The 23,139-nt window shown below is 41.9% G+C and overlaps 1 protein-coding gene across 5 annotated transcripts in view; it reads right to left on the bottom strand.

Annotated features, from left to right (window-relative positions):
• Nucleotides 1-6,819: 6,819 nt before the first annotated feature.
• Nucleotides 6,820-23,139, bottom strand: part of SOCS6 (suppressor of cytokine signaling 6) — a 35,451-nt gene continuing 19,131 nt past the window's right edge. For 3 of the 5 annotated variants that reach the window (XM_024984416.2, XM_059881012.1, XM_024984423.2), the window contains one exon: nt 6,820-12,451. In XM_024984416.2, the coding sequence (XP_024840184.1) occupies nt 10,745-12,322 (1,578 nt within the window). In that variant the 5' untranslated portion in view covers nt 12,323-12,451 and the 3' untranslated portion in view covers nt 6,820-10,744. Of the gene's footprint in view, nt 12,452-14,423; nt 14,591-23,139 lie in introns of all 5 variants that reach the window. The other 2 variants (XM_024984421.2, XM_059881011.1) reach the window with 1 other exon arrangement.

The following is a 23,139-nucleotide window of genomic DNA, read 5'->3' on the forward strand; positions in this document are numbered from 1 at the left end:
GACTTGTTGGATCTCCTTGCAGTCCAAGGGACTCTAAAGAGTCTCCTCCAACACCACAGTTCAAAAGCATCAATTCTTCTGCACTCAGCTTTCTTTATAGTCCAAACATCACATCCATACCTGACTACTGGAAAAACCTTAGCTTTGACCAGACGGACCTTTGTTGGCAAAGTAATGTCTCTGCTTTTTAATATGCTGTGTAGTTGGTCATAACTTTTCTTCCAAGGAGTAAGCGTCTTTGATTAATTATTTTTAATTAAGATACTTCAAATTTTTTAAGTGTTTTAGTTTAGGCAATATTTATTAAAGTTAAAATATAGAAAAATCAGAAGTGAAATTCAAATAACCTCCTCTCTGTTCCTCATTTTAATAAGATGACTTTATTCTAAGAGGATTTTCACTTTTCTTTGATCTCTATCAAAACTCAACATAAACTGACTGATGTCGGTAGACTTACAAGGTTCATAAATGGTAGCTGGAGAAAATTAACAAAAGAATTTCTGACTAGCGGAGGGAATCTCTCAGAGTGAGCAGAAACTTTTCAGTCAATGAAGTTCATCTGCCACTAATGGGTCAATAATTGTGTGCACTTAGTCATTTCAGTCATGTCCGACTCTTTGTGACCCCATGGACTGTAGCCCTCCAGGCTCCACTGTCTGTGGGATTCTCCAGGCAAGAATACTGGAGTGGGTTGCCATTTCTTTCTCCAGGGGATCTTCCTGACCCTAGGATCAAACCCATGTCTCTTATGTCTCCTCCATTGGCAGACGGGTTCTTCACTAGTGAAATTTATTGAGTGACAGTTGCTCAGTCATGCCTGACTCTTTGTAATCCCATGGACTGTAGCCTGCCATGCTCCTCTGTCCATGGAATTCTCCAGGCAAGATTACTGGTGTGGGTTGCCATTTCCTTCTCCAATGAAACCTATTAGAGGCTGTTTATTTTTAATTATAATACAAGGCACTGAAAAGATTTCAAATGTTTTCACATAATTTTCCAAGAAATGGTCAACACCGGTATACTGTCCCACATCTATGCCTTCTAGATACTTTATTATGTGATGGGGATGAGTTATCCAGGTAATCTCACTATTCTACAAAATAAATAAATAAATCTAATCATGCCTACAGTAGGTAATACTACTTGATTACCTCATAAAATAGAATGTGAAAGATCTACATTTAAATGTGCTTAATTAAAAGTGATCATATTTAACACACAGCTAACATCCTTATGGCAGAAAGTGAAGAGGAACTCAAAAGCCTCTTGATGAAAGTGAAAGTGGAGAGTGAAAAAGTTGGCTTAAAGCTCAACATTCAGAAAATGAAGATCATGGCATCCGGTCCCATCACTTCATGGGAAATAGATGGGGAAACAGTGGGAACAGTGTCAGACTTTATTTTGGGGGGCTCCAAAATCACTGCAGATGGTGACTGCAGCCATGAAATTAAGACGCTTACTCCTTGGAAGGAAAGTTATGACCAACCTAGATAGCATATTCAAAAGCAGAGACATTACTTTGCCAACAAAGGTTTGTCTAGTCAAGGCTATGGTTTTTCCAGTGGTCATGTATGGATGTGAGAGTTGGACTGTGAAGAAGGCTGAGTGCTGAAGAATTGATGCTTTTGAACTGTGGTGTTGGAGAAGACTCTTGAGAGTCCCTTGGACTGCAAGGAGATCCAACCAGTCCATTCTGAAGGAGATCAGCCCTGGGATTTCTTTGGAAGGAATGATGCTAAAGCTGAAACTCCAGTACTTTGGCCACCTCATGCGAAGAGTTGACTCATTGGAAAAGACTCTGATGCTGGGAGGGATTGGGGGCAGGAGGAGAAGGGGACGACAGAGGATGAGATAGCTGGATGGCATCACTGACTCGATGGACGTGAGTTTGAGTGGACTCCGGGAGCTGGTGATGGACAGACAGGGAGGCCTGGCATGCTGCGATTCATGGGGTCACAAAGAGTCGGACACGACTGAGTGACTGAACTGAACTGATTCATGGGAAAGTGCTCACATTTTTATACATATTGAACTATTTTGATTTCATTAGCACATTTTTTGGTTCATTAACATAGTGAAACATTAGGTACCACCTTCCCCTCTATAAGCAAGAAGAGGCAGGTCCTATTGGAACAGACTCCTGTCTTCCCATCGTGGAGTAGCCATGCGACCCCACTGGACGCATCTGAGAATTTTATTATTCTGGCCACAGAGATTGGTTCAAGAAGGAATATATGATCCAGTTTAAGCAATGTGGAGTCTTGGCTAGCATGTCTCTGCTGTACCTGAGAGGAAAGAAACACCTTTTCTCCACTGATTACAAAACTACAACAATGTGTCTCGAGGGCTACCAGCAATCAAGCCCCTCATCACATGGAAAGCTTGAGAACAGAGCTGACAGCCAGAGACGACAGGCGAAATGAAAAGGTCAGGATGGCATGGAATCCCTGGTTCAAGTTCTGGGAGCGAGCCAGCCACCAAACCATGAAGTTATCATCTATGGTTTGGGGGAGTAAAGGCATTGCCTATTTAAAGATGGAATAAACCATCTTCAGTTCCTTGATAATCATCTCTCGCAAGATTACATTAGGTCTTACTGAACCCTACCTTTCTAAGACAACTCATCTCACTTATAATTACTTTTGCAGTTTGGACACATAATAGAAGCTCAAGAAATACTTTCGGAATCAATGAGTGAACCAATGACTAAAGGAATTCATTAGCAGTGAAACATGAAAAGTGTGAAGGTGTTAGTTGCTCAGTCGTGTCCAACTCTTTGCGACCCTGTAGACTGTAGCCCACCAGGCTCCTCTGTCCACAGAATTCTCCAGGCAAGAATAGTGGGGTGGGTAGCCATTCCCTTCTCCAGGGGATCTTCCTGACCCAGGGATAGAAGCTGCATCTCCTGCATTCTAGGCAGGTTCTTTACCTCTAAGCCACTGGGGAGCCCATAAAGCAGGTATAAATTGTTATTTCCCAGAAATGTGGAGGGGAATGTCCCTTAGATTGATCACAGCATTTATCATATGAACAGGTGGTACATTTTTCTACCCATTTAAGTGCAAGCAGAGAAGCTAAAGACAGGGTTTAAGTATAGCTAGAACTTCTTCTGTAAGGAAGTTCTTGCTCAGGGTGTGGAAAGAGAATTGGCTGAGCACGGGTAAAGGAAATGAAAAAGGCGGACAACCATGGCTACTAGTACAATAGGGCAATCTCATTATTCATTAGCAAAAAAAAATCAGAATTAACGCTTTTCCTTATGCACCAAACATGTGGAGAAGTCCTCCCAAGAGTTCAACTTCACTGAATCTTGTTCCTATGTTAGTATATTAGTTAAAAGAAAACTTGATGAGGCCATACAAAGGACAGCAGTGGTCACCTCCCCCAGTAATAGAAGATAAAGTCCCCCAGATACACCACCAGCCAGGCCTCTGTCAGAGTTTTTCTGCCATGGCTTAGACAAGAGTATTTTTTGTTTAAGCGACAGAGTAATCCCCTAGAGAAGATAGTAGGTCATTCATTTACTTATGCTACAGTTCTTTCCCAGACAATCACAGATAGAAATGCTCCAAATAATAGAAAGCCTGAAAAAAGGAAGGAAGTATATCCTACTGGCTTCGAACATAGATTTTTGGAGCCAGACTGTGTGACTTTAAAACTGGTGTTTTTGTGGTTTGGTTTTTTTTTTTTTGGTATGTGTGTGTGGCTATGGGAAGGTTCACCTCTGTGCTTCACTTTCATTTTTGATAACCCTCAGGTGTCTGCCTTGCATAGGGCTTAGGAAATGCGAAATAAACGTTAAGCATTAGAAGTATTAGGTATTAGAAGTATGACTTAGCAGACATGACTTAGCGACTGAACAACACTGAAGCCCAATTCATTTGCTATTATAATTGAGAAATGGTGTAAAATCCAGCTCTCGTTTCATCCACTGATTCCATTAACTGCATTCTGGGAGAACTCCAATTTTTTTTTTTTTTTTGCAGAGTAATGGATTCTTCTGTCTTTAAAGACATATCAATGCATGTATTGATTTTCTAGGCAAGTGTCACACCCCATAGTCACAGTTAGGCTTGTAATTCTCAGTCAGTGCCAAATGGGGCTAACAATTTGCCAGCCACAAGAAAAAAGGTGCGAAAGACTACAGTGAGACATGGGCTGCAGTAAAGCCCATTTAGGTGAGCAGGAGGCTTCACAGTACACTTCTCAGCGGAGAGGACCAGAGACTCTGCGTCCTGAAGCTGTTAGACGTGCACTGGAGACAGAGGGCGGATTATTTACACAGAGGAGAGGTTCTCTTTAATGAGACTCTAGGATGGAATCCCATATACTTAAAAGAACATTTTATGGGCTTCCCAGGTGGCACCAGTGGTAAAGAAAAAGAAACTGCCTGCCAGTGCAGGGGATGCAAGAGACAAAGCAAGGAGACGCAAGCCAATGGCAGGAGAAGCAAGGGTTCGATCTCTGGGTCGGGAAGAGCCTCTGGAGTGGGAAATGGCCACCCACTCCAGTATCCTTGCCTGGAAAATTCTATGGACAGAGGAGCTTAGCAAGCTACAGTCCATAGGGTTGCAGAGTCGGACACGACTGAGCACACACACACACACGACTTATGACCTAAGGTGTTATCAAAATCTAGTGTGTATTAGACTTCCATAGGGTTGCAGAGAGCTGGACACGACTGAAGCGACTTAACACACACACATACATTAGACTTACAGAACAGAGACCAGAAAAGGCTAGCTTCCTAAAAGAATCTGTGCTTCCTAAAAACTTCCTTGGTGTGAAATCCATGGCTCGTGATCGGAGTCTCTTTCCAGCTTGAGATGTACCCTTATTTGCAAGCCAGTTACCAAGGACGGCATTTGACAGCCCCAAATGACCTCTACGCAAAGGCAACTGGCCCTGTTCATAAACCCTGTAAAAATATTGATAATCCCTGCTCTGGTCAGCCTCTCCTGAGCTTTTACAATCTGAAGGAGCCTCTCCTAAGAGGAGACTCCTCTAACTCTTTTGGAAGAGGTGGGAGGCTACCTGGTATGAAGTAGGCAAAATGCAATTCAAAACAAAACTCCAGGAGTCTAATGACTACAAAATTCAGCTGTGCTCAGATACAGATTTAATGGAGATGCCGCTGCTACTGGGCTCTGTCAGTGTCAGGCTCTGGTGCTATCAGGAGGCCCTGGATTCAGGGGAGGTAGCTTGGGGAAGGGGGATGGGCAAGGCAGATGAGGCAAAAACATCCATTCATAAAACAAGTCATGCAAAAACAGCAGGAAAAACAGAAGTCAAAAAAAATTTTTTAAGATGTTACAGGTTAGGAAGCCCTTAAAACTGGAAATTGGAATACAAATACACTAAAAGAATTAAAGGATTTTTTTTTAAATGAAGTTTAAATGAAACTAAAGAGTTGAAAAAAGATTGGAGATTAAAATAGCAGACAATAAGGACTAAATTCAAGTGAAATAAAAGTTAAAATATTTTTGATTCAGAAAAGCTGAAAAGCGTAAGTAAAACCTGTAAAAAAAAAAAGAATTTAAAGATGAGGTGGCAGTGAGTACTGTCTGCGTGACCATCAAGTAGGAGGAGCTTCATCTGTATTATTTCATCTGATTGATGACTGTCATTTATCACTTTATAGATACTTCTGTCTCGGGTATTCTTTTGGAAAAGGTGTACGGATTCATTACATATTCTAATGTATTGTCTATAGATTATAAGATAAAATCAAGCATGTATCTTCTGATACTTTTTAAGTTGACCTGTCTTTATACTTAGAAATGTCTCTTAATAGTAAGCTTCCCTGGTGGCTCAGATGGTGAAGGATCTGCTTGCAATGCAAGAGACCCATGTTCTTCTATCCATGGCTCAGAAAGATCCCCTGGAGAAGGAAAGGACAACCCACTCTAGCATTTTTGCCTGGAGAATCCCATGGATAAAGGAGATTGGCAGCTACAGTCCACAGGGTCGCAGAGTCGGACGCGACTGAGCGACTCTCTCTACTGTAGTAACAGGTCTGCTGTTTGAATGAGTAAGAGTCTTTTTGGCTAGGGTGTTAAGTCTGTAAAGTCTAAACTTCTGCAGAGTCCTTGAGGCCTGACCATCTCTTTTCCTTAATTTCCCATTTCATTAGCACCACCATCAGCAAAGTCTGACACTGGAATCAATGCTGTCAATTGATACCAGTTCTAGAAAATGTTAGAACAAGACATTATTTGCATTCTATGAAAGTCAAAATTTGTGATATATTCTCAACCAGGTCATTTAAAACTTTATCTTTGTATTAGCCAGGATAAAAGACCTGTTAAAACGTAACTGAACGACAAATTTTCAAGTGAACGTTCAACCCGATGTGGTATTTTAAGAACTTCAAAACATATAAGGCAACTCAGTGGCTATTAGATATCATTGTCTATGAAAGGATTTTTAAGTAACTCCTACAGAAAAATCAGCTGATTCTATTGAATACCATGAAGTAATAAGGGGCATATTTTTTAAATGTCAAAATCCAAACATTTTTTATCATTTGGCCTAACATTCTGTTAAGAGAAGTTTTATTATTACTGTGTTCATTTTAATTAGTCTTTGTTTTGCAATGTTCTGCCAACTGGCTCCAGCCTTTGTGCTGAAGGCTTTAGGATATTAGCAACACTGGCTGTCTCCCCGTCACCATTTCACTTTTCCTGTTTTACTAAAACTTGTTGGTCCCTACCTCCAGTCTCTGCCCAGTTTATGGGACATCCAGAAATAATCTAGTTAGCCCTATACCAATTACAAGTCAAACTCTGCATCTGATTATTAAATAGACCACAAGGCAGATCTTGTGAACGAAATTTTTATTTACATGTTGTATCTAGAAGCAGATACATAAATTCTTTATACGATTAATCTCCAAAAATGTGCAAGAAATTACTATAGTTTGTTTACAAACCAAAACACGTATTAAAATCAATGGACTTTGGATAATTCATTCTGTGGTGTTCTCAGTACAAATGGAACACACCTGATTCGAAACATACAGAAAAAGTGTAAACTACAGCAATCTGGATTGCAGGTATTAATTCCATGGCACTCTGACGACTATAAAATTTCTTTAACCCAACACGTATACTTAGTACAAAATTCTATAAGAATTTTTCATCATCTCTGGAAGTAGAGCTTGGATCACTTTTCAGAAACAGCAACTACACATTTGCCATGTTATGACTGATTAATAAAAAGGATGTTTATAAAAAATCTTTACAGGATTAAAAAAGTATTAAACCGAATTTGTGATCACTAGCGTACCAATCTTTGTTTTAGAATTTTAAAGTTACTTATGGAACTGGCAAGTGTTCCTTATTAGAGTTTTCAACGTAACTGTCTATTGCTGGTAGTGTGATTTCAAATTAAGACTTCACATTGGATGAAAAGCCATGAAGATTTAAAACGGATTATTTTGAATCATTCATAAAGCAAATCTCTCTCATATACAATGGGAACTGTACAATGATCAAAATTGGCATTTCTGAAAGCATTGTTAAGAAAGAGATTCGGACTGGTAGCACTAGCAGGGACACTGAATATAACCTACTGAAGATGTCAGTAACTTTTATCCTGTTTTAGTAATACTGGCTCAGAAATTATCCTGTATATTGTACTTGGGTTATATTTCCTATATTCCAATGGTTTAGCCTTTTGGCATGATTTCTTTTAACAGCAAGATGGTTGCCCTGTGTAGCTGGTTTCCTTAAAAACTATTTTAAATTCTATGATCGTTTCCTGTGACATTTTTTGACCTTCTAAAATTTTCAGATTATTGCACCAAAATGGGGCACAGTTTTCCTTAGAGAAAGGAGACTTTTTCAAGTACTTTCTATGCTTTCTTATTATTTGTAAAAAATAAAAATAAAAAAAAGCACAATAGTGTCCTAGGAAGCCTGGAAATAGCTTCTGGCTTCCATCATGTTTCTGGGATGAGATATTTGATAAAAAGCAACTCTGATTCATTTCATACGGCAGAAGGATACAGCTTTCCTGTGTTCTTTCTCTTGCCTTGAGCTCAGATTTTCAGAAGCAAACATTGAAGAAATCACTTACAAGCAGCATCCATGTCATCTAAGCCACCATTCAGCAGAATCCAGAAATTCACCCAAATGCTACCTGCACAAAAACTACAGGATGAAGACTTCTCTTTTTCTCCTTTCCATTTTTAACCAGACCGTTTTACTAGCCTATAAAGCCAATTGTTCACATTATGTTGTGCTGCCTCGGCCAAATGGTTCCCTAAACAAAAGCAAAAAACATTGTGATATTCCTCTCTGTTTGTAAATGATTTCTTTGCAAACACTTTTATTTTTATTGATACACTATCAGACCCTAGAAATCTGAAACTGGATTAGAATAGGGCATTTTACTTAAAGGAATTTTATATTATGAACATACAGAAGCACACTACGAATTGGCTTTCTGAATTAGAACAGTATCAAGACTTGCCCTCCATAAAAACACAAAATACAATTTTCAAGACATTTATATGGAAATCAGAATGATCTTAACTTGAAACCAAATGGCTCAATCTTAAAAACATGGTTATCATGAAGAAGGTGTGGGGAACAGGCTATGCCCACATAAGACAGGGTTCAGGGCAGTCCAAAGACCTCTGTGCACCACGGTCTCACAAAGAGTACATGTCAATGCTTCTAGAAACACGGAGAAGCCATCTCAACACTTATTATTAACACACAGTGACTCTGTGACAATACCTGCCATCTAATATAGATGCACAGGGACTTTTAACTCACCCTAGATATATTTTAAATTGTTTAAAAATAAATAGTTTTGCAAAAAAATAGTTTAAATGTCTTGCATTAATTTGATAACAAGTTTACAACTCTGTAATAGTTCTTAATCCAAATAGCTTATAATGAACACTTAAATTATATTATTACAGTATACTCCATATTCAATCTTATTAGGTGAAAACATATCAGAAAATGAAAGAGGAGTCTTTGCAACAAGGTACAATCAAACATTCCACCAAAATTAAGTACCTTTTCCCCTTTAAGTCAAATACCATAACACAGGTATTAATACACTGGGCCTTTTCTTGGTAATTCTCAGCTGACTCTAAAAAAAAAAAAAAACAGGAAAAAAAATGGGGATACTGATATGTCTGGATGACAAAGCTATTAAATTTGACCTAAGACCTTTACTCTGTTTGTTTTTTTTAATGAGGATAAGAGATAGGAAAAGGAAGAAATGTCTTAAATTACATGTTTCATTGGAAGGGGAAACATTTCCTTTAAAGTTATGTAGCTAGAAACATCTTCTGGATGGAACAATTTCAAAACACTAAAGAATCTGCAGTGAATAAGCACTGCATTTCAAAATAACTAAAAAGTATTGGATATAACATACTACCCTCACCCCGCAAAGGACTGAATCAAAAGAGATGAAAAAATTAGTGATGCTAATTTACTTAAGACTTGGCTAAATAAAAAATAGAAACCCTATGGATAAATGGCAGTATATATGGTAGGCAAATGCACACACCTGATTCGGTATTAACACTTCTGTTACACGGTGCGCCACAATTTCCACAATTTTTAAACTAAAGTCACTGGGATTTTTTGGTTTTGTTGCTTTTTTTTGGTGGGGGAAGGAAGTGTTAAATCTAGCACGTTTTAATGGTGAATACATAAAAGAAAAATATAAACCTAACTTTAAAACATTTTCTTTCTATTCAGATCAATTTAAAACTCTATATAGACTTTAATGTTGCAAGAGGATCTAGTCCATTTATGAAAAGCATTTCTACATCAAGTTCACCCAAGAAAATGTTGTCTAAGCTAAAGAAATTACAGATAAAACATTTTACCAGAGCAAAGTATAGATAACAAACAATTGCTTATCACAGGAAACTAAGGTCATCTAATAATTTCTTTAATAGTTCTAGTTCCATAGGTCTTTATACGTTATGCCAATTTGTACCAGAGTTTAATGACAGAAAAGGCAACAATTTTTAAATTGGTGGTATACATTTCTTTACAACTTTTTAATGTAAGGCCATTTATTAAAAACAGACAAACCACAAGATGAAAATGAAGGCAACAGAAAAATCCAGCTTCTCAGAACCAAAAGACAGCACAACCTCAAACATAATTTAGAAACAAATGTGGCAGAAAGATATGTCGCAGACCTGCCTTCCATTACCCAAGGTTATGTCAGTTCACAATTGTAAATAAACCTTTGTAGAGCATGAAATTAAAAATCATTTTCAGTGTCGGTGTAAACTCTTGTGATTAATCACATAGCTATGCTGACTCAACACTATCTTTGAAGATGGGCCATTGAAAGAGAGACATAACAGGTTCATTCTGCAAGTTTCATTCAACTTTACTCAGGATTGGATACACATGAAATGTGCTTTTAATGCATAAAATCACAGTGGATAGCAGCAAAGGACTGGGGGTGGGTGGTAAGGAGAATCTGATCATTCACATTGTGATTATTCTGCGCGCTGATGGAAGAGACTTCACACCTCCTCAAACCTCCAGACTTCCCTTTTGTAAAGAACGAAAATGAACCCAAGACACCTCGCGGACGGTTCCCCACCCCTAAATGGACTGGACACTCTTTTACACATAAAACTGAAATAAAGAATATGGCAGCAAAAGATTCTGATGGCGATGAAGAGTCTGTAAACTGTATCTCAGTCTCTCTCTCTCACTCCCAAAGTGCACGATGCCGGGCTGCGGTCCTGTCAGTAGTGCTTCTCCTGTAGGTAATCCTTCATTTTGTTGGGCAGGGGCAGCTTCTGGATCAGGTCTATCCGGGTGTACTGGCGGATGACGAAGCGGCACAGGTACTGCAGCGAGCGCACCTGCATGAAGCGCGACACCGGGTTGGTGAGCCGCACCGGGTAGGTGGCGGAGCCCGGCAGGCGCGAGCGCGAGTAGCAGAAGGCGCCGTTCTCCGAGTCCCTGATGGAGTGCTCGATTAGGTCCACGATGGACGTGTGCCCCTCTACGTCCGGCTGCTCGTAGAAGCTGAACCGGCCGTTCGAGTGCTCGATCCGGGTGTGCAGGGTCTTGCCGTGCGAGCGGAAGCTCAGGCTGAGCAGGTAGCGGTCGTCCGAGCTGTCCCGCACCAGGAAGGAGCCGTCGGGCACGTTGGCCAGCTTGCCCTCTGCCTCCCAGCGCGTGATGGGCCCCCAGTACCAGCCCTGCTTGGCCAGCTTCTTGAGCTCCTCCGTCAGGCTGGTCACCGCCAGGGGGCCGCTGCTCTGCACCGAGTCGTACACCCTGGCCACCCCGGGAGCTGAGGTGGGGTCAAAATTCAAGTGGCAGCGCACGCTGTCGGCCGCGTGGGCATCCGGGCCGGCCAGCCCGGTGAAGGTCCTTTGGCTCGGATCGGTCTGCAGCGGAGGTAGCAGCGGGGAGAGGGGGGGCCCGTCGTCAGGGCCCGCCCGAGGGCTCGGCAGCACCCCCGCCGCGGGGCCCGCCAGCAGGCCGCCCACCGGCGGGTCGCCGAAGAGCTCGGGCGCTGGGCGCCCGGCGTCCTCGTCGCGGCGGGCGGGGCAGGGGCCCCCGGCGGCCGGGGGCGGCGGGACGGCCGAGACCTCCATCGGGGAGGAGCCGTCCAAAGGCACGGTGTACGGGAGGTAGTCCTGAGGCAGCAGGCCCAGGACCACAGGCACGTGCTCGCCCAGACGCAGGCGCAGGTCCCCAGCCACAGGCGCCGGGCTCCCGGGCGCGGCGGGTGGCTCCGGGCACGGGCAGGCGGGCTCGGCCGCCGGGCGGAGCTCACCGAAGTCCTTGCGCACGCCGTTGAGAGCCGGGCCCGTGCCGGGCGAGTGCACCAGCGCCTTGACCCGCACCTCCATCCGGATGCACGTCTCCTCCGAGGCGGTGGGCCGCAGCGGCCAGGGCGTGGGGCTGTAGTGGTGGCTGCGCAGTGACGTGGAGCGCATGGGCCGCGGCGCCCGCGCATCCTTGAACACCAGCGGCGCCGACGACGACGAGAAGGTGTCCTCATCCGCCGCGCCCCCCGCCGCCGCGCCCCCCTTGCCCTTGGCCTTCTGCTTGGCGCTCAGCCGCCTCTTCAGCGTGCCCATGAGGCTCTCGCTCTTGGCCCGGTTCTTGCCGCCGCCGCCCTTTTCGTCCTCGCCGTGCAGCTCGCAGCCGGCCATCTCCTTCCCGTAGCAGCTCCCGAACAAGGACTCCTCTTTGCCAAAGTCGCCGGCTAGTGCTGGCTGTTGTACGACCATGAATTCTGCGTCTTCTTTGCTCTTACTCAAATTGAAAGATTTCCGGAAGGTCTTAAGGCTGATCTTCTTCATTCTGACGAGCTACCTGATCCGAGGGGCTCAATTTCTCTCGGGGAGATTATCCGCGAACATCTGGGCAGGCTGCAGGCGAGGCTGCATCCATGCGTTTTCCCAGCTTCATTACCCCTCTAGAGTCACTGTCTAAAAAAAAAAAAAAAAAAAATTTAAAAGGTCACATTAAATAAGGTCTCCACAACAAGTCTTAGTTTTAATTCTTCAGCTTCTGAACAAGGATGCCTAAGTATAAGAAGGCAAGCTCCATTTGGACAGATTTTTTTTCCCCATTTAACGCAGCACAGTAGAACACTGCCTATTTGACCAACATGTGATAGTGCTTCAGGAACAAACCCTAATCCTTTTCTCCCTGCACCTCGCTTTGATTTAACCCTAATTATGGTCCACGTGCCTGTCCTTCCTGAGTCAGTCGCCCTTTTCACAACGACCCACACCGTCCCAGCCACCAGCCTGTGTCCTGCAGACATCCAACACTCAGCAAACAAGGCACCACATCCATAACAAGCCCAACCGATTCTTCAACAACCTAGGTGTATTTTTAAATCTTTAAACAGCTGTAAAAATGAATTAAAGGAAGTCCATAATCTGTGACAAGTTATCTGGGGAAAGCCTAGACATGCCCTCCATGGCCACGAGTCTACTGAGAACAGGGTCTGTCCACCTGCATGATCCCAGAGCCCCGCCAGCCCAGACCTCCCAAGACAGGCACTTTCACCTGCAGGGGACACCTGTAACAACAAGTACAGTTCTTCACAGTAGGAGAAACTGCATTATTAGTCTTAACAGGCAGAAAATGGTGATGTGAAGACTAACAAAAACCTCCCTGTGTTAAGTGATCATTTTCTGGCTCACTAGCAACAAATCCAATTTTGTCCACCAAAAAAACCGACCATCAATTTACAGAGATTAAGAAAACTTAATTACCAATATCCATAAAACTAGAGGCCGTGAATACAAGGAGAAAACAAACATGTTTAGCCCCCAAAACAGGAATGCTGTAAAGAAAGTACCGTTTATAATAATAACTGAAAACCAGCAAATTCTTGATAAACTAGATCAATGACTCAGTATCCAAAATGGATTATGTCTGGTGTGTCTGGAGTGTTACCCTAACATCTCCCAAACCCAAGCAGGTAAACCCACTACACTTAAAGCTTGACCTAGTGGGTCAGGCCCCATCGGCTTTCTATGAATGGTATAAAACGTTAGTTCAGCTCTCTATTATTAAAAAAAAGCAAATCAAAACTACAACGAGGTACCAGGTCATACTTCTCAGACTGGCCATCATTAAAACCTCTACAAATAACAGGTGCTAGAGAGGATGTGCGGAGAAGGCAATGGCACCCCACTCCAGTACTCTTGCCTGGAAAATCCCATGGACGGAGGAGCCTGGTAGGCTGCAGTCCACGGGGTCGCCAAGAGTCAGACACGACTGAGCAACTTCACTTTCACTTTTCACTTTCATTCATTGGAGAAGGAAATGGTAACCCACTCCAGTGTTCTTGCCTGGAGAATCCCAGGGACGGGGGAGCCTGGTGGGCTGCTGTCTTGGGGGTCGCACAGTGTCGGACATGACTGAAGTGACTTAGCAGCAGCAGCAGCAGCAGAAAGGATGCAAAGAAAAGGGAACCCTCTCCTACACCACTGGTGGGAATGCAAATTGGTACAGCCACTATGGCAAACAGTATGGAGGTTCCTTAGAAAACTAAAAATAGAATTACCATATGATCCAGCAATCCCACTCCTGGGCACATATCCAGAGAAAACTCTAATTCAAAAAGATACATGCACCCTATGTTGATAGCAGCACTATTCACAACAGCCAAGACATAGAAATAACCTAAATGTTCATCAATAGATGAATGGGTGAAGAAGATGAGGTTTATAAACACAATGGAATACTACTCAGCCATTAAAGAAGAACAAAATAACACCATCTGTGGCAACGTGAATGCAACTGGAGATTATCATACTAAGTGAAGTAAACCAGAAGTAGAAAGACAAATACCGTATGATATCACACATACATGGAATCTAAAATATGACAGAAATGAACCTATCTGTGGAACAGAAAGACTCACAGACACAGAGAACAGACCTGTGGTTGCCTGTGGGTGGAGGGTGGGCAGGCACAGACTGGGAGGCTGGAGTTGGCAGATGTCAATCGTTACATACATAACGGATAAACAAGGCCCTACTGTGTGGCACAGAGCACAGGGAACCAGTCAATATCCTCTGCCAAGCCGTAATGGAAAACTGACTCATCTGAAAAACAGATAAACCATTTCTGAATAAAATGTAAGATATTAAAATGTTAAAAACAATCGCCTGGAGTCATTTGGAGCTCTCAGGGAGGGCTATCCAAGCTTCCCCAGCAGGCCATGTTGCCTCTAAAATTTTCTAACAATGGATGGGCAGGGAGAGCTCAAGTTCAACATATAAGCACTGGAGAGACTCAAATGTGAGTCAATTGCATGTAGAGGTTTTATTCACAGCTAACTTCCATTTGCAAGTAATTCTTCATAACGTCCCAATTTTGTGACATAATTTTACTGACATTAATCAGCCTCAGTTCTGGCAGGAAACAGCTGCAGTTGCAACCCTTCTAGGTCCACCAGTTACAGACATACTAATCACTAGAAACGTGTGTGTGCAGACACAGTTAATGCAGCGAGGAACACACACAGACTCGTCCCAGGGCTGGAGGGAAAACACCCATGGCACGTGCCACATGCTGTAAGTCCAAGCTTCAGAGATGAACAAGGAGGTTAAGTCCTGAAGAGCAAGTCCAGAAGATGAAGAAAGATCCAGAACACGATGCAGAAAGGAGGCCTGACTAGGAGAGAATCTGCAGCAGGATCTGGACTGCCTGATCCTGCCCACAGGCACCCCGGTCTCCCCATATCCTGCCTGCCCTGCTGCAGGACAACGACAATCTGAACCAGCTTCTCAGCTCCCTCAGTGAAGGACAACAGGGGCTGAGGCTCCTGTCCTCACCCCGTTCCTCCCAGGCTCTCTTCACTCACCTCCCGGTGCTCTGAGAACACTGTAAACACGCTGCCACTGAGGGCCTGGGAGCTGGCTGCAAACGTCATACAACCACCCCCGCCCCCAGCTTCGGTCAAGTCTTCCCAATGTCACTGTCTCGATGAGACCTGCCCTGATCATGCCATTCAGGCTACACCACAAACCTTCTTACCCAGGACAACAGAAGTGTCTTGCTTTAACAGGCTCTCTGTTACTCTCTCCTCTTCCACTCACTGACGTGTCCCAGGCATCCAGGACTGTGGCAGGAGCCCAGGAGGTATGGTGATCAGACACCCCGCCCACCTCCACTTCCCTCTCACCTCACCTCAAGAGGTAATTCATCATCATAGGGAAAGGTTACACAGCTCCTTAACACAGTCAATAAAGTTCTACACTGTCTGGCTGTCCTGGGTGATTTCTGCTCCATTCATATTCACCATATTCTCACTCAACACAGAACTTTTTAACATACTGCTCCTTGGACCTGAACTGTTTCTGTTTTCCTTCTCCTCTTTGACTAATTCCTTTGAACCTCAGCTCATCTGTCAATTCCTCAGGGAGTATGAACTGCTCTTCCTGATTAGGTGAAATCCTCCAATTAGGGGATCTGAGGACACTGCACACCTCTCCAGCTTCGAATTTCCATCTGGGATGTATGCTTACATCTATTTGTATAATTACTTGATTAATACCTATGACCCCAGAAGGCTATAACTGACACAAAAGCAGAGACTAGTGTCCATTTTTTTCTCAGCGTGTTATCCCAGCACCCATCATGGATCTAGCCCAAAGAAGGCACGCCACAGATAACTGCTGAATAAACAACAAAGTAAAATGAGCGAGAACCCTCAAAGGAAAGGTCCACAGTGACAGACGACTTGATGCTGATGTATTCAACTGCCTCAGCAGCAGAATCAGTAACTGACTCGGATGTGCAAGTATCGTTTTTAACTCACCCTCACTAGGTCTGGCTTCCCTCGTAGCTCAGATGGTAAACAATCTGCCTACAGTGTAGGAAACCCGGGTTCGATCCCTGAGTCAGGAAGTTCCCCTGGAGAAGGAAATGGCAACCCACTCCAGTATCCCTGCCTGGAAAATCCCACGGACAGAAGAGCCTGGTGGGCTGCGGTCCATGGGGTCGAAAATAGTCAGGTACAACTGAGCGACTAACACTAACTACCAGGTCTGTGGTTCAAATGTCTCTGCTTCCCACTGTCGCATCCATTTCACAGAAAACAAGACTGATAACTACAGTAAAATTACTTGGTAATTATCCACTTGATGACAATTCCTTTTTTCAACTATAAATCCATATGCAACTTAATAATAACATTCAATAAACAAAATTCAATCCCAAACATGAGAAACTACACAAAGTTCTATCAGGCCATATGGTCTTTTATCTTTTCCTTTCATTTTCTAGGCAAAGATTACTCTGGAATTTTTAAGAGTATCTGTTTTTCTGTTTGCACTTCCAAAAATATATGCCATCTTTTTATAGGACTACCATCTGTCTCATCATGCCTAAGTAAATGTTCTGAATTAGTTTCACTGCTTTTCTAATTGTAAAATTTTGAGTTTACACATGTATTGGCTTGGCCAAAAAGTTCACTCGGGTTTTTCCATAAGCGCTCTCAAGAAAACCTGAACAAACTTTTTGGCCAACCCAAAATGTGAATAAAGGTTCACATTGAAAATGTGCATAAAGGTTCAAGGGGAAGTTTTAGATGTGAATACGCCACCCAGGCAGAAGATAATATCTTCAAATAATTTCACAGTCTCTTTTTAAAGAAATGAGTGGTGGTAGTCATGCTTGGCATTTTAACACCTAATGAAAAAACTTTTAAAAGACAACATCAAAACAACTACCTAAACCTTCAACGAACAAAACAGCTTTATTGCTGTCAATTTTTACAAGTAAGGAAACTAGAGAGATAAAATTTGCCCCAACAGATTAGATAACTTGCCTCTAGGAAAAACAGCAGATCCAGACCTTAAAGCCAGCTGCTGGCGCCAAAACACACATTTTCTCCTCTGACAGCGGCCCTGCTGGTCGTGCTAGCGCTTAAGTCAGTGGTTCCCAAACTTTCGGGTCTCGGGACCTCTCTGCCCTCTTAAACATAACTGAAGATTACAAAAAGCTCTTGTCTATGTAGATTATACAGAAATCATTTCTTAATAGTCAGTTGCTCTGGGAAATATGAAAGCTTTTTTTTAAACCCTATTACATTAGAAATTAAAACTGAGATTTAAAAATATTAATTCATTTAAAATGACAATGTACTCATTACACGATAACATAAACCACTTTTCAAGAAAAATAGATACGTTTTCCCAAAGAACTAAAATTCAGAGAGAAGAGGCACTGTTTTACATGATTGTAAATCTTTTCCCATCCGACTATATTAAGACAACTGGACTCTCATCGGTGTTTGCACTGAATGTGTTACAATATGTTGTCTTAAAGTAGAAGAAGAAAACCCAACCTCTGATAGAAGCAGAACTGGAAAAGGCAGGGTACTTTAATAACCTTCCGTGTAACTGTGGGTGGTCTTCTTGCGCTAACAGAACAAAGTCAAGGGATAGTTTCTTAAAAGTCAGTATTGCTGAGAAAACAACAGAATGGGAAAGACTAGGGATCTCTTCAAGAAAATCAGAGATACCAAAGGAACATTTCATGCAAAGATGGGCTCGATAAAGGACAGAAATGGTATGGACCTAACAGAAGCAGAAGATATTAAGAAGAGATGGCAAGAATACACAGAAGAACTGTACAAAAAAGATCTTCACAACCCAGATAATCACGATGGTGTGATCACTGACCTAGAGCCAGACATACTGGAATGTGAAGTCAAGTGGGCCTTAGAAAGCATCACTACAAACAAAGCTAGTGGAGGTGATGGAATTCCAGTTGAGCTATTCCAAATCCTCAAAGATGATGCTGTGAATGTGCTGCACTCAATATGCCAGCAAATTTGGAAAACTCAGCAGTGGCCACAGGACTGGAAAAGGTCAGTTTTCATTCCAATCCCAAAGAAAGGCAATGCCAAACAATGCTCAAACTACCGCACAACTGCACTCATCTCACACGCTAGTAAGGTAATGCTCAAAATTCTCCAAGCCAGGCTTCAGCAATATGTGAACTGTGAACTTCCTGATGTTCAAGCTGGTTTTAGAAAAGGCAGAGGAACCAGAGATCAAATTGCCAACATCCGCTGGATCATGGAAAAAGCAAGAGAGTTCCAGAAAAGCATCTATTTCTGCTTTATGGACTATGCCAAAGCCTTTGACTGTGTGGATCACAATAAACTTTGGAAAATTCTGAAAGAGATGGGAATACCAGACCACCTGATCTGCCTCTTGAGAAATTTGTATGCAGGTCAGGAAGCAACAGTTAGAACTGGACATGGAACAACAGACTGGTTCCAAATAGGAAAAGGAGTTCGTCAAGGCTGTATATTGTCACCCTGCTTATTTAACTTCTATGCAGAGTACATCATGAGAAACGCGCTACTGGAAGAAACACAAGCTGGAATCAAGATTGCCAGGAGAAATATCAATCACCTCAGATATGCAGATGACACCACCCTTATGGCAGAAAGTGAAGAGGATCTAAAAAGCCTCTTGATGAAAGTGAAAGTGGAGAGTGAAAAAGTTGGCTTAAAGCTCAACATTCAGAAAACGAAGATCATGGCATCCGGTCCCATCACTTCACGGGAAATAGATGGGGAAACAGTGGAAACAGTGTCAGACTTTATTTTTCTGGGCTCCAAAATCAGTGCAGATGGTGACTGCAGCCATGAATTAAAAGACGCCTACTCCTTGGAAGGAAAGTTATGACCAACCTAGATAGCATATTCAAAAGCAGAGACATTACTTTGCCAACAAAGGTCCGTCTAGTCAAGGCTATGGTTTTTCCTGTGGTCATGTATGGATGTGAGAGTTGGACTGTGAAGAAGGCTGAGCGCCGAAGAATTGATGCTTTTGAACTGTGGTGTTGGAAAAGACTCTTGAGAGTCCCTTGGACTGCAAGGAGATACAACCAGTCCATTCTGAAGATCAGCCTTGGGATTTCTTTGGAAGGAATGATGCTAAAGCTGAAACTCCAGTACTTTGGCCACCTCACGCGAAGAGTTGACTCATAGGAAAAGACTCTGATGCTGGGAGGGATTGGGGGCAAGAGGAGAAGGGGATGACAGAGGACGAGATGGCTGGATGGCATCACTGACTTGATGGACGTGAGTCTGAGTAAACTCCGGGAGCTGGTGATGGACAGGGAGGCCTGGCGTACTGCGACTCACGGGGTCGCAAAGAGTCGGACACGACTGAGTGACTGATCTGATCTGATCTGATTGCTGAGAAATCTACAGCCATATCACTTTTTTTACTCTATTACATTTAAATCTTTTGGTCTAGGTTATACTTTGAATGACTCTTTTATACATTCCTGAGTTTTTAACATCATGTATTAGTTATTTCATCATACAATATGAAAAAATTACTATCACCACTGATCTCATAAGCAAAGTCTTTAAGTATTGTGAAGCTGCGAAGCCAAGAGTGGTAGGTAGAAGAAGTTTTGCAGTTGATTTTTGCTTGAAAGCTTGAATTTAACGTGGGCAACAACACTGTCAGTGAAGTGAAAGGCTGTACTTTAACCATTTATGAGAAACCGTCTACTAAACACTCAAGATGATTAAGCATATCTGTCGATTGTTCTTTTAGGTAAAAGCAGTGCATCATGACAAAGCAGCTAGTTAAGTCAATTGCTCACACAAGGCTTCCCTGTGGACGCCTTCTTTAGTATGTGGTAAAAGTGCTTTCTACACACTTCCAATTCATCATAAGCATTTTAAAAAGATGTGTATTCAGGGTCAAAATTTGATAAAATTAATAATTTTTATAGCTACATCAATGACATTCTTAAATGTAACTGGAATCTTCTTACAAGTGCTTGGAGGTGAAGAACATATGGCCATCATGAAAGTTTAATACTATCACAGTTGGTGCCCCAGCCTTGTTTGTGAACAGGCACCATCATTTTTATTCACGGCACTTTTGCACCCTCAGCAGAAATGGCAGAAACAGTGGAAAAGGCAAATAATGTTTTAGCATTATGATGAAAGGAGATCCACAGACCATATTTTGAGGATTGATAAGTTAAAACTATCTGTGAAGACAGTTTAAAAGAGAAAGACTTTAAATGTAGGCAAAGCATCCACATAAAAAGTCAGCAAGACAGGAGGCTGGTTCACCGTTGTAAATCTCTCTCTGCAGGTCAACACCCAGCCAGTCTTCCCGCATGCTATGGCTCATGCCCGTCCAGGTCAGTGCCCTGGATCCCACTCCCTGCTCCTGAACCTGTCAGCTCGCTACCTGTCATCACCTTTATCTAAAACAAGGGAAAATAAACACCAGATACTAAAGCCTTTCCATGAACGGAGAATCAGAAATGAGAGAAAGGAACAGACCAATAAAAAAGAAAAGAAGGGTAATGGCCAATGTAAATGAGATGCCACGGAATTTAGGGCCCAGTGCTTGTTGCAACAGTAAATATGAAGGGGATACACCCAACTATAAGAAGAAAACGACTTTCAGAGCTGGTTTTTAAAACTCCAGTCGTATGTTATATTTTTAACCAGTTGCATTATATCTGCTCATTTACTGCTTTACATCGCGAGCACCATCACTTGGTCACTAGTTGGACCCCAATACCTGAAAAACCTCCTGGGCACTGCTGACATTCATCCAAACTTTGCTAAACTTAAGATTCTTTTTTTTTTTAAGTTCTTTTTATTAAAAAAAAAAAGTTAATTGATTTGTAAACACTAAATAAATGCAGACAGCTAAAATTTTTTTCTGTGGAATTAGATGTAAACAAAACCACTCTAAAGAACTATGAAAACAGTACCTTAAAAAAAAAGAAAAAAAAAATCTAGGCCTTCGTATGAAGACTGCTTTGCAAATGTGATTAACTTCTAATTTTACTTAAAAGTTAAGTGCCAAACTGGAAAATCATAGATGACGCATTATGTAAAGCCAGAGATGACATAATTCAAACCAACTTTAGTCACTGAATATTTAAAGAAAGACATTGGTCCTACACTTGGAAACAAAGAGTGCATATTTACTTCTTTTAATTTAAAATAAAATGTTCAAAAGTACAAGAGTACATACTTTCATGCAGTTTTTCAATGAACTAGTAAATATCAATACTAATTATTTTCAGAAAAGATCCTCTAACAGAAAAGAACTTTTGAAAAAAGGCATATGGTAATAACAACTGACTGTGAGAATCAGGAAAAAGGGGAAAATGGATTTACACAAAATAGAAATGCAAAGAGCTGCTGCTGCTGCTGCTGCTGCTAAGTCGCTTCAGTCGTGTCGGACTCTGTGCGACCCCATAGACGGCAGCCCACCAGGCTCCCCCGTCCCTGGGATTCTCCAGGCAAGAACACTGGAGTGGGTTGCCATTTCCTTCTCCAATGTGTGAAAGTGAAGTCACTCAGTCGTGTTAGACTCTTAGCGGACCCATGGACTGCAGCCCACCAGGCTCCTCCGTCCATGGGATTCTCCAGGCAAGAGTACTGGAGTAGGTTGCCATTGCCTTCTCCGAATGGAAAGAGCAGTTAACAATAAATCTATAAGAAATCAAAATATGTAAAAGTATGTGGAGATGCTATGAAAATTAAGCTGAAACTCAGATGAAATGGAAAATTTTATGGCTAATATATATTATTACACCAAAATTCTATCAGAGGAGGCAGGAACCCAAAAGAGGCTGACAGCTGTCAAAGAACTTGAGAAAGTACCCATGAACTACCAAGGCCTTCTCTTCCCCTGAGGAGAAAAAGTGACAAGTCACTGAAGACATACGTCCAGTATTCCAATACTAACCCACGTCCAATACTCACTCAACTACTTCAGGGCAGAGAGGGAAAAGAATGGCTCCCAAATTTATTTTTGAAGTCAAAAGAACATTGATACCACAACTGGACGAAGACAACAAATTAAAAAAAAAAAAAACACCAAATCTAACTTATGAATACCAAAATAGAACTCTTAAATATCAGCAAACATTGAGAGTGGTGGGGGGAACAACTCAGTAAGATACATCCGAGGTTTGCTGGTATGACTGTGTATTTGTAAATCTACTAACTTAATCTACCATAGATCAAGAAAAAATATGATCACAGCTGTAAATAACAAGAAAGATTTGAAAAAAATAACATTAATTCTTGATTTGCCTCAAAAGTAGTCTTTGCAGAATAGAAACAGATGGACATTTAACACAATAACTATAACAAAATTATGAACCATAATGAATAAATGCTGACAGGCGACAACAAGGACGCCAATTATCAATACAATTAATTAGCATTATTTTAACTGAGTAGCCAGTTAATCTGTCAACAGTAAGAAGCATAAATATTGGAAAGGAGGAAACAAGTTTTCATTATTTACAAATGACATGATTGAATGAATACTTGGAAACACAACAGATGCAGCTGAAAAACTACTGGGGGGGAAGAAAATTCAGTCAAGTAACTACTTAAAAAATGTACACATAAAAATCACTAGTAATTCTATATTTTTTAAAAAGCTGATAAGAAAATATAATAAAAGACTAGATTCTACTTATAATGGTTTTTAAAAGATGGAGGGTCAGGATGGGGAACACATGTACACCCATGGGAAAAAAAAAAAGATGAAATTAATTTTTTAAATGTCCCAAACTTTATGAAAAAAATTCTCAAACTCCTCAGAAGGGAGCATAAAAGACCTAA

This window comes from Bos taurus, chromosome 24 (assembly GCF_002263795.3).
Source record: "Bos taurus isolate L1 Dominette 01449 registration number 42190680 breed Hereford chromosome 24, ARS-UCD2.0, whole genome shotgun sequence".
Classification (NCBI taxonomy): domain Eukaryota; kingdom Metazoa; phylum Chordata; class Mammalia; order Artiodactyla; family Bovidae; genus Bos; species Bos taurus.